The following is a 12033-nucleotide window of genomic DNA, read 5'->3' as shown; positions in this document are numbered from 1 at the left end:
CACAGAACTGCCCTGCAGATCAGAACTTGAAATGTAAAGCTTTTCGATTTCTTTCTTCTCAGGTCACACTGTGAAACTCTTTATGAAATCAAGATGCACCTGAACCGATAGATTTTTGGAACCCCCAGTTCAGTTACAGTCTCTGGAATTAACAGTGTAGTTACTAAAATATTCTGAAGATGACTTTGTGCAGAAACCAGGACATCCTGGCTTGCCTTTGGGTGCTCTGAATTAGTCAGGCCCTTCAAGTTCAGGGAGCCTATAGTTCCTTGCTGGCTGTTCCTGCTTCTTATCAGAATGCTGTGAAGGAGCACACCTTTTGATGGATATGGAGCACAGCCACATGTGAGCAAGTAATCTATGGGCACAATAATCCTGCATATTCCAGGAAAGCTGGCACTAATGGGCTGGAAGCCAAATTGGCTGAGATGACCTGCTCATTCAGTGGTGCGAGGTCTGTCTGGAAGATGATGGGAGGAAGTGGAAAGGAACTGATTATTGGTTCCATGGGAGAATTCTGGCCAATCCGGAAACTCTGGACAGCTCAACCTCATGTTTCTTTTCACAATTTATATGCCCTGAGCAAGGGGAGGAAATCCCAGCATGTTCCCCAAAGAGTAATCCTCTTTCTGTTTCTTAATTGCTTAATGGAATGGGCAAAAAAGGTGCCTGCAATCTTGGCAGGGCGAGCAGAAGCAGGTGATATTTGTTTTCATTCTTGTGCTGCTAATCAAGATCCCACAAAACATTCTGGAAACAAATTAGGGAGGGGAAAGGTCCTGCTTAGGAAAAGAAAACAGCCTCCCCCTCGGCTTCTTTGTGTCATACTGTTTGAAAAGGTCAGATCCACAGCTTTTCTGCCCCTTGTAAATTTTAGGCTTGCATTTTCAACATCTTTCTGCTTCCCAACATACACATTTCATCAGTTTCTTGGGAGTCAGGAAAGCAATATGGGAGGCGCTGAGCTTAGGAGGGAGCTCATGTGCATAAATCATTCTTGTGGAAGTATTCCCATCAGCAAGTCAGGCTGCTGCGGATATTAATGAGCATGTTTCATATTTCACTAACTCTCCTGCTCCCAGCTGTTCTCAATGGTTCTGCTGGCCATCCAGAAATCCTTTGCTTAGTGGAGAGGTGTGCAAAGCATTATGGAAAAGTAATAAAATGGGAGACATTTCCATGGTGGCCACTCCATGGTCATCGTGATATTTCCTTCATTCACAGCTCGGCTGCTCTTATTGTCAGAAAACACCAGGAGGATGACATTCGGAGGTCAGTCGTGCGTGCAAATATGGATGCGTGGCCATTTAGTTTCCTGCAAACCATTGGTCTCATTCTGCATTTTTCCCAGAGTGGGCGGCTGAGATGCAAACTCTCACCAGTTCAGAGATCTAGGAACTGTTACAGACAAGGCTGAAAAATGCAGAGCGCAAACCTGTATAATAGTTTTGTTATGAATCCCCTGGCCATTACAAAGCAAAGCACAGAAAAACATGATTAAGACTGGCTTCTGAATACTGCTGAGACCCCCAGCTTTCATTTATTTGCCCTCATGATGGCAAAAGAGAATATTTGTGTTTATTCCGATTTGGGACTGAGGTTTAATACGCATTCACACCCTGTTGGTCACAAGAAATTCAGGGACAGCTGAAGACATATTTACCTGAACCTTTTCTCCTTTGCAAATGAAAACAGTAAACAGCCCTATTGCTTTCCAGTTTACTAAAGATTCCCTAGAAGATATTCTTAACTCACAACAGGTAACTGGTGAATGGCTTTTACAGTTCAGCAACACAATCTCCATTTTAGTGCAACTGTGTTTTGATCAGCACATACTTAGACAAACAGTAATATTTGTGACAGCGATTTCAAATTTCAGTGGAAGAACAAACCTTGCAGGACAGTCTCTTCTGTTACAAGCAATGGGTTGCAGATTTGGTTTAGGCTTCTCCAGGCAATGGGATACGTTGACTTGGGTTCCACCCAGTAAGCATCTCAGCTGGTGATGCTGTAGTCCCTTGTTACCGCAAGAGGCCGAACAGGGTGACATCTTGTCCACGGACCACCAGTAATCTGTTGCAGCAATACAACACTGATGTTAAAATATGTAAAACTGACAACTTGTGTTTATTAATGCTGATAGAATCATAACCATAGAAATCATAACCAGGCCAATGAAAAGTCTACTAGAATTGTTATTAAGTTTGTATCCCAACATATATCATGCTAGAATATCAATGCCTGGAAGAAAAGAAAACACCCAACACTCAGGTTAGGTTCAAATGAGTAGCCGTGTTGGTCTGAAGTAGCAAAATAAATAAAATCAGAGAACAGTAGCACCTTTAAGACCAAAAAGATTTATTCAGGGTGTGAGCTTTTGAGTGCAAGTACTCTTTGTCAGTGCTTGCACTCAAAAGCTCATGCCCTGAATAAATCTTTGTTGGTCTTAAAGGTCCTGCTGGCCTCTGATTTTACTCAGGTTAGGGTTAGCATAGGCATGGCTATGGAACAGGCTTCCTTGGGAGGTGGTGGGTTTTCCTTCTTTGGAAGTTTTTAAACAGAGGATAGATAGCCATCTGACAGAAATGCCAATTTTACAAACTTAGGCAGATTGTGAGTGCGTGGGCAGGAAGGGATGTGCCAGTGTTTGTCTTTTGTGGCCCTTTCTTGCATACTCAGGGAATTGCTAATTGCCACTGTAGGAAGGTAGGTGAATTTCTTCCAAGCCAGGCTGGATTCTGGAGATTTTTGGTGGTGATGGGGATCACTTGGGCATGAAATTGGGGTTACTGTGGGTAGGCAGATAGATGTGAGTTCCTGCATTGTGCAGTGGGTTGGACTAGATGATCCTGGAGGTCCCTTCCAACTCTATGATTCTATTCTATGGTTCTAGGGTTGGTTTCCAAGCTGATCTTAAGCCTTTGCTCACAAGGAAATTAATCCTCCATTATTTCTCACTTTACCGGCCCTTTTATGTATCATCTCCAATATTATGGCACTATTTCTTAGCATGACACTATCAGGTGATTCTCTGGGCTACGGTTCAGTGGTAGGACTCTGCACGTAGAAGGTTCTAGGTATAACCTCTGGAATCTCCAGTTAAGGATCCCTGGTAGGAAGAGATGGTATAGAATCCTTTTTGCCTGAGATCTTGGAGAGCTACCACCAGCCCAGGTAGAGATTACTGAACTAGATTGGATATATGGTCTGACTCATTAAAGGCAGCTTCCTATGTTCAATTGCTTACTTTAGCACTATTTTTCTGCCTTTGTTCCTTTACTATGAATGAAAAACAGTCACCAGACTGTTCCAACAGAGGTATGCTGAGATTCTGGGAGACAGAGCACAGTTGAACGTACCCTTGTGCTATTTCCAAGTCATCAAATAAACTAATCTTTCCTATGTTACACCCACAGGACTAAATTGTATGAGTATTCACAACACAGGAAATACTTATTAGGCAACATTTACATATAAACTTGAAAATGTCTAGCATGCAGGAGTATGATCACAAGTCAGTGCATCTCTGTCAAGAATATTAGTATTATTATTATATTTATTACCCAGCAAGCTGGCTTGCGGCAGGTTACAACATTCAAACCCCACAATAAAATATGAACCCTCCCCAACCAACAACCATTCTAAGTCCAATGACCGACTAACCCTCCCCCCACCCCCGTCTGATCAGCACTCTATAAATATAGCAATGGTCAAATATTTGGACTGTCTTTTGCAAAGGTATATTTAATATGAAATGTTAATTATTTTGAAATAAACCAGGTTTACAGGCATATACTTTGATGGATCTGGCTCACAAGTCTCCATGAGTTGTGTCCAGTTCTTCACTTTTTTTGGACACTGATGGTAAAATCCATGTCTCTTTATTCAGAAAATTAATCAATTCTACCCCTTGTCTAATGTGGTAGGCCTGAGTTTCTTCGACATCTACAATAGCATGCCAGCCTTTGAAATCCATTCCAGAAGTAAAGAGCTATCATATTTACCTTGAATCACCAAGGAAGTTTTTTGTATGAGCAAACCTGCCTCATTTTGAGCCATGCAGCTGATTTCACCCTGATAATCATTGGTAATGTTCAGTATTTGAAGGATCTGACCAGCTGCAAGCACATGGTGGGGTATACTGAAGGGCTGACCATCATGTAACCAAGTGATGTTAGGGGCCGGTTGGCCATCCACTGGGCAGCCTGGAAAAGAAGACAGAGAAATCTGTCAGATCCCAATACACTGGGTATCTAACCATGCATTCCCACTAGAAAAAATAATAGCAGAAAAACAAAAGATGAAAATTCACGATTATTTTGGGTTGACTTCTCTTTCTCCTGATAAAGGTTTCTTGGGAATATGTCATCAAGTGGTCAGGTTGATCCCGTCTTAATTAAGTGTATTTTTTTTACAGGATTTGGTTATCCACAGTGATGAATCTGAATATACAACGTCCAGGTATTGGCCCCTGACAATAATTTTGTACGGCATTGACTCAGGCTTATTGGAGCTATAACGTATGCAAGCTTTGAGAACCTCCATTTCAGAGCTACTGGATGCCTTGGAATCTGCCATGTAGGTATAAAAACTGTGCATGTACTTGGATGTATCCATCTGGTAAACGGCTCAACCACATTTTAGCCGCTGCTTGATTCACCAAAATAAAAAATATTTTGATAGTCTATTTTGACAGTTTTTCTGTAGGAATGTAAAAGTTCACTCAGTCTGAAAGCTTATATTATTTGGATGCACCAGAAAGTAAATTGCACTATGAAAGAATAATTGGGAAAAGCTCTAATCTCCATACCAGAGCCACTGTGTTGTAGTGGTTAGGGCAGGCTTTCTCAGCCACGATTTCATGAAACACTGGGGTTTCTTGATGATCCTGAAAGGGTTTCCCGAATGGGTGGTAGTTAATTTTGTGTGTGTGTGTGTGTGTATATATATATATGTATATGAATATATATATATATATATATATATATATTCATTCATTAAATTTTAATTTAAGAGATCCAGTTTGGTGTAGTGGTTAGGAGTGTGGACTTCTAATCTGGCATGCCGGGTTTGATTCTGTGCTCCCCCACATGCAGCCAGCTAGGTGACCTTGGACACACCACGGCACTGATAAAACTGTTCTGACCGAGCAGTGATATCAGGGCTCTCTCAGCCTCACCCACCTCACAGGCTGTCTGTTGTGGGGAGAGGAAAGGAAAGGAGACTGTAAGCTGCTTTGAGCCTCCTTCGGGTAGAGAAAAGTAGCATATAAGAACCAACTCTTCTTCTTTTTAAACATTTATCGGGTGATTTGATCATATAAGGCCATGTTGATTTGCCCCTCCAATGGCCAATGATGGGCTTGGAGGGGGTGAGAAAGGGAGGGGCCCTGGGTAGGAATGCTGCCCAATCATACTCTGCATGATCACTCCTCTTCTGGATTCTCTGGAAGCCTGAAAAATGTTGCAGGGGTTTCTCAATGGTAAAGAAAGGTGAGAGGGTCTGTGTTAGAGTGTTGGAAAAGGATCTGAGATACCCACATTCGAATTCCCACTCCTCCATGGAAGCTCACTAGTTGACCTTGAAACAGTCACTCTCTCTCAGCCTGCCTAACCTAACTCACAGGATTGCTGTTGTTGTGAAGATAAAATTAAGGAGATAGTTTTGTTGTAAAATGCTTTAGGTAATAAAGAAATATATTTGGAAATAGTTAAATACTTTTATGTTTACCCCCCCTCCGAATGTTAAGGGTTTTGCCTTCTGTTTTACATTGATGGAATATTACGTCCCATTTAGGGTTTCAGGGTTTCAGTGTTCCGGAAACTTGGTTACTGAAGCATGCTCTAGTGTTCACAGTATCTGTCAGTACAGGTCTTTTCTTACAACTGGGTCCTTTGGATATTATGCATCCAAACACTGAGAAAGTCTCCATAAGAACTCAGCGAGCTTTAATATGTTTCACCCTTGCTTCTGATTTTTTTTGCTATAAATGCAAATGGATGTGCAAGTGGACATTTTTTATTTCACAGAGAGCTGACAGATCTAAGCAAGAAACCAAACTGACAAATAAGACAGAAGTAGGCCAGGGCTAAGGTGATGAAGGCTGTTTCTTTCATAGGATGCTAGAATTACAGGAGAGGTTCTGGCTCCCAGGCATTTGCGATTTTATTCATTTCCTATTGATGGATACCCTGCCTGACATCACTAAATTATAAAAATAATATATTAAAAAAACACAACTAAAGTAACTCAATATACCAAAACAGCAACAGTCAAACCGATCTTCAGTATATTAAAGCATCACCAAGGTCCTTTCTCTAAAGGTCCTTTCTCTAAACAGGTCTCACAATGGAGGGAAGTGAGCAGAAGGGTCACACAAGGATCAGTATTGGGGCAGGTACTAGTTAATTTATTCATAAAATATCAGGAACTAGGGATGTATGACTGTGAAGAGTTCCAGGAGGTTCTCTACAGATTGGGTGAATGGGTGACAACGTAGCAAATGAAGGTCAGTGTTTGGAAGTGCAAGGTAAAGTGCATTGGATTAAAAATCCCAACTTCTAGCACCATTCTGCACTTCTAAAAACATAGCGTTAAGCAACCGCAATTGCTCAACGCTATAAAAAACGCGCCCTTCGGCATTTCTTACCTCCTCACTCTCTTGGTTTCTTCTCCTGCTTTCTCACGCTTCCTGGCCGCACAGCTGATTAGAATGGCTGAGGAGAGGGACTCGCAATACCACTGAGTCTCCCCCTGCCTGTTAATCATGGCAGTCAGCCAATCAGCTTTCTCCTAGCTTTAAAGGGAGAGCAATCTTAAAAAAAAAGTAAAGCTTCTCCGTTGCTATACCTATGCAAATAATCATAAATGCATAGTGCATAGTTTAGCCAGCCCATTTTTGGAAGTTTGACACTTGAAGATGAGCAGAAGTAATATTTTTCCAGATTTGTTTTTTTTTGGGGGGGGGGGGTTAAAGGCATGTTTTGTGTGCCAATCGGCGGGTTAGAATTTTTTTTTGTTCTGCCTCTATGGACCAACAAATATTCATTGGTTCAGGAAGCTTGTTTCCCCCCCCCCACCAGAAGTCCCATTCCAGGGAGGAGGGCATGAGGGTGAGTGCTGGAGATGCTATCTTGCTGGTGGTTGCTGGTTGCTCCCCTCCTGCAACAAACCTAAGGGAATCCAGTTTTGTGGATTCCCCAACTAGCGAGTTAAAATGGAGGATGTGGCTGCCAGATCGCTGCTGGAACACTGGATGCAGACTATGTAGTTTGAAACGCCAAAAATATGGCGTCTGCAGGGGGTAATTATCACACTTCATTTTCAGGGTACAGAATGGCCCCTAGTACCACCTAATAGAGTCTGAGCTTGCTGAAATAGGGACGGAGAGAAAGATCTTGGAGTCATAATAGATAGTACAATGAAAACACCAACTCAATGTTCTGCAGTGGTGAAAAAGGCAAACTCTGTGTTAGAGATTATTATTATTATTATTATCAGAAGAAGAAGAGTTGGTTTTTACTTCCTGCATTTCACTATCTGAAAGAGTCTCAAAGTAGTTTATAATTGCCTTCCCTTCCTCTCCCCACAACAGACGGTGAGGCTGAGACAGCTCTGAGAGAAACTGCTCTGTGAGAACAGCTCTTTCAGGCCTGTGACTAACCCAAGGTCACCCAGCTGGCTGCATGTGGAAGAGTGGGGAATCAAATCTGGCTCTCCAGATCAGAAGCCACTGCTCAGCCACTACACCAAGTTGGCTGTTTTAGGAAAGGGATTGAAAATAAAACAGGCCCCTGTATAGATCAATGTTGCAGCCTCATTTGGAATACTGCATACAGTCACCATATCTCACCATATCACCATCCACCTCAGTGAGTCCAGGAACAGTGTTTGAGATGAAGACATTAACTGGTGAATTGCATAACAGAGGAAGCACTTGTCCACGTGATGGTCTTCTACCTTTTACAGCTATAGGGTATGAATTTGTCCATGAGTCGCTGAAGTCCTCCCACTTTCTCTGTCAAAGAATGTAACCACTACTAAATTCAGACGTATGTGGTTTTGTAATGAATTTTGGGCTTATGAGTAACTGCCCTTGTGAATTTGGAGATTACACAGGGGATGCGTCCATAGCTCTTCACATATAACCAGTGCTCACGTGAATTTGTGAATTGAAGCCCAGAAGACATGAAAGGTCCTACAGGCAGAAGGGAACAGTACTTATCCTCCTGGCCTGCCAGGTACATATTTGCCCACTGTGGTTGTGTATGAATTGGCCCTATGTCGGCTCCAGTCATATAGCTTATTTGCATGACAGATGGAAACTGAACATATATAGTATATTCAGTACAGCTGCATATGTATGCTACAACATCTGTGCAGACTGTCAAGCCAGAGGGGTCATTGTTATGTTGACATAAAGACACAGAGGTTTATAGAACATGCAATTAGCCCTGCTTCACTAGAGCAATCTCCATAGATTAAAAGGAGAAAGGGGAGGGGATCAAGAAAAACAAGCAAAGTCAAAACCATCCAATGTTCGCTGGAGTCTTCAGCCAAATTTTGTTGGTTTCTTTTTATCTCCTGAGGAGCTCAGGGTTGCCAAATAAATGCATTCTTGTTCTCAATGCTGCATATTTTATTTGTATCATCTATTACTTCTTCTTCCAAAAGCAATACATAAAATAGTAGCTGATGGGAATACCACATAGCCAATGGCAAGGGGGGAAATCAAAACCAAAATCCTGTTCTCACAATGTGTGCTACCACTGAGTAATCGTACACATTTCCTCTCGTAATGGAAAAAAAAGTTGCTAGTTTCTATGCAATGATAATGTAATATTTATTTCCCACTTGCATCCATTAAATTAAGCATCAATCGCTCTTGACAGGTGACATATCCTACATATTTCTCATAATACATAGATATGATCACTTATACATATTTAGTGGGAAGAAAATGGTCACAAAAACATCTTGAAAACTCCCCCCCCCCTATTTAGCTCACAGGAATAATATTAACAAAGATTACTGGCAAGAGTATTCGTTCTGAATTTCCAAACAGACATGTGATATGACCCAGTTATCAGTATCCTTAATACTCAAGGCATCGCAAAAAATAGCTCAAGGAAATGAAAGAAAAAAGCCCAGACTTGTCTCATAAGGAAATCAGTGCTGGCTCCTGCATAGTCATATCAATAGCCCTCCCTTTCAATCAACCAGCTTGGGTTTTCAGGCTTCGCCTATCACATATCATGGCTCTTAATTGGAAGGACAAACCTGCAGGAAATATGGTGTAGTGGTTCAAGTGTTAGACTAGGGTGTAAATTGCACGGAGCTTTTATTCCAACCCCAGATCGATTCAGTCCCTGCCCTCTACACAGAATGCGATTTCCATTTGGATTTGGGGCGATTTAAAATTTCCTTCTGCAGCAAGAAGGATTGATCCTGAGTGACCCTATCTTTATTGTGTGATATCTCAGAGTGCTTTTAATCCTGAATATATTATAAAATCGCATTGTTTTGAATCTGGGCTCTCCTCCGTGGTAGAGGACCCGTGATTGGCTACAGGTGGTCATGTGACAAGCCTGCTTTAAAGGAGAAGCCCCTAATTTCTCTCAACTTCTGTCGGCCTTGGATTTTTTTGTGTGCCTTCTTCATTCTCCCCCACCTTCAAGAAAATAAAGGATTTTTTCCTCCCTCCTCAGACTTCTTTGATCCTCTCCCCCCCTTCAAGAAAACAAAGAAAGAGTCTCCCCCCCTCTTCTGAGCCTCCCTAACCATGTGCAGAAGACTTTCCTGTTTCAATGGGGAGGGGGGGAAGAGGAAGACCCGAGTTCAAATCAATCTGAATTCAACAGGATTGACAATGGGATAAACAAAGTAAGTGCAGACTCTGCCTAGGATTGGGGAGACCCACCTTTGTGTCACCACCACATTGCCATGCATGCTGGCTGGATGACCTTGTGCCAATCACAGACTCTCAGCCTAATTCCTGTCCCAGGCTTGGATCAAAGGGAGGAGGGGAGAAAAATACTCTTAAGCTGTTTTGAGTACTTAATGGAGAGAAATGAGAGATATAAATATCTAAACAGTAAATAACTGCAAATCCAGCTAACATCAAAATGATGTAACTTTCACCCACTAGCTGCACAGTCCTATGGCAGGTCCTATGGTACACAGAACCATCACTCAGAGTCATGCCTGCTTTCTTCATGTACCGACAGAATCATGCCCCATGTTCTACTATTGGGAATGGTTTCTTATTTTAAAAGCCTGGACATTAAAAGAAAGAATTTTTAAAAGGATGAAAGGCTCACAGCTCCTCTGAAAATGCTCTTTTATCCTGGCAACTTGATAGAGGCTATAACAATGTTGGTTGCATTTTCACAAGAGAAATTAATTCCACTCAGATATGGAAAGGCATGGGAAAGGCACAACTGCATGTCTAGAAGAATCTATTTGTAAGTTTCAGTGGTAATATGTGATCGGTAAGAACATACCACTGGCAGGGGATGGGTCAACCTCATCAGTCCATGAAGAAAAATGATCAGGGTCAGAACTATACTTGAGATGGGCAGTACTGAGACAGAAATGAGGACTCCACACAAAGATAGACTTTTGGGTAATGTAATGGACACAACCTTATTGTCATGCAAATGAGTATTGGCAAGCATGGGCAGATCCAGCCATTTTGTGGCCAGCTGACAACAAGGAAACCACCACAACAGCAACCAGGCCTGCAAGCACCTATGCACATGCATGTATGATCCCACTTGCCTACAACTTGCTGGGCAAACGGGGGTGGCAAGGCTACTGGGATCCTTCGAGTATCAGTCTCTACTAGGTCCTCCCTGCCATCCGGAAATGCAAGCCAAACAGTCACCCCCCTTCTAGGGATGGCACAGTGGCTCAACATCCACGTAGCCTCTTAAGAAAGACCCCTCACCAGGGGAGGCTGGCGTGCAAGCTTACCCCCCCTTTCAACATGGATCCGCCCAATGTTTAACATTCATCAGTGGTGACAAATATTGAAATCACCACAAAAGGAAAAAATAGCCCCCAAATGGTACAGTAACATTACAAGCTGAGAGAAATTAGGCGCTTCCCCTTTAAGGCAAGCTTGTCACCTGGGCAGCCTTGGCCAATTAGGGCTTCTCTACCACGGATTCAGCAACAAATTCGAAGCAACCAGAGATCTGCTTGCTTTCTCATGCTTTCTCAATCCAATTCTTCAAAGATTGTGGGTTAAAACCACTCTAGGATATTGCAGGATAAAGGTAGGGTCACTCTGGATCAATCATGCTTGTTGCAGAGGGAACATTTAAATCTGACAAAATCAAAATGGAAATCGCATTCAGTGGAGATGGCAGGGACTGAATCGACCTGAGTTTGGAATAAAAGCTCCGTGCAGACTCCACCCTAGTTCAGCTGAATTGGTATACATCCATACTGAAGTGACCATAGAGAATATAGGGAGGGAAGAGGCGACTGGACTCAGCAGAAGCATTCCCAGCATTGTATTTCCTTTTTAACAATTGATTCTTTTGTTGAAGCAAAGAATGAAAAACAGATTTTTTGTTCCATTCCTCCCCCTCCAATTCCTTGCAAATCCCCCTTGTCTGCCTGTGTATCTTTCCAAGAAAAGAAAAAGCATTTCCTAACAATGTATGAACATTAGAACCAAAGAATCCAAGGACTTGCATCATGGCAAGCCTGTCTCCTGAATCAACAGAGAAAGTACCCCTGGTGGTCTCAACTTCACAGCTATTGAGAACCATTGAGAATACAGAGAGATGCATGATCCTCCAACCATGTTTGCAAGTGCTGGAAGTTAGGAAAACCTTGTGCTGAGTAGTAGACTGAGCAAATCAGATATGGAAGTCACCAGGGGAAAAGACAATAAATACAGAACGGCAGGATTTCCTTTTTACAGTGGACTGCACTTCTCTGGTCATTAAAAACACACTTTACTGGCTAACTCTGCTGTTATTATTTCATATCTTCTGTGAATAGAGGCTTTATTAGTTTTTA

General features: G+C 42.2%; 1 protein-coding gene across 3 annotated transcripts in view; it reads right to left on the bottom strand.

Annotated features, from left to right (window-relative positions):
• The window catches only part of ADAMTSL1 (ADAMTS like 1), a 555547-nt gene that overhangs the window by 17334 nt on the left and 526180 nt on the right, over positions 1 to 12033 (bottom strand). For all 3 annotated transcript variants that reach the window (XM_077345150.1, XM_077345149.1, XM_077345151.1), the window contains 2 exons: positions 4005 to 4205; positions 1893 to 2073 (listed from right to left, as the gene is read on the bottom strand). In XM_077345150.1, coding sequence (XP_077201265.1) covers positions 1893 to 2073; positions 4005 to 4205 — 382 coding nt within the window. The remainder of the gene's footprint in view (positions 1 to 1892; positions 2074 to 4004; positions 4206 to 12033) is intronic.

This window comes from Paroedura picta, chromosome 7 (assembly GCF_049243985.1).
Source record: "Paroedura picta isolate Pp20150507F chromosome 7, Ppicta_v3.0, whole genome shotgun sequence".
NCBI classification, from domain to species: domain Eukaryota; kingdom Metazoa; phylum Chordata; class Lepidosauria; order Squamata; family Gekkonidae; genus Paroedura; species Paroedura picta.
Note: the sequence above shows the minus strand (reverse complement) of the source record. Positions and strands in the feature narration are given on the sequence as shown.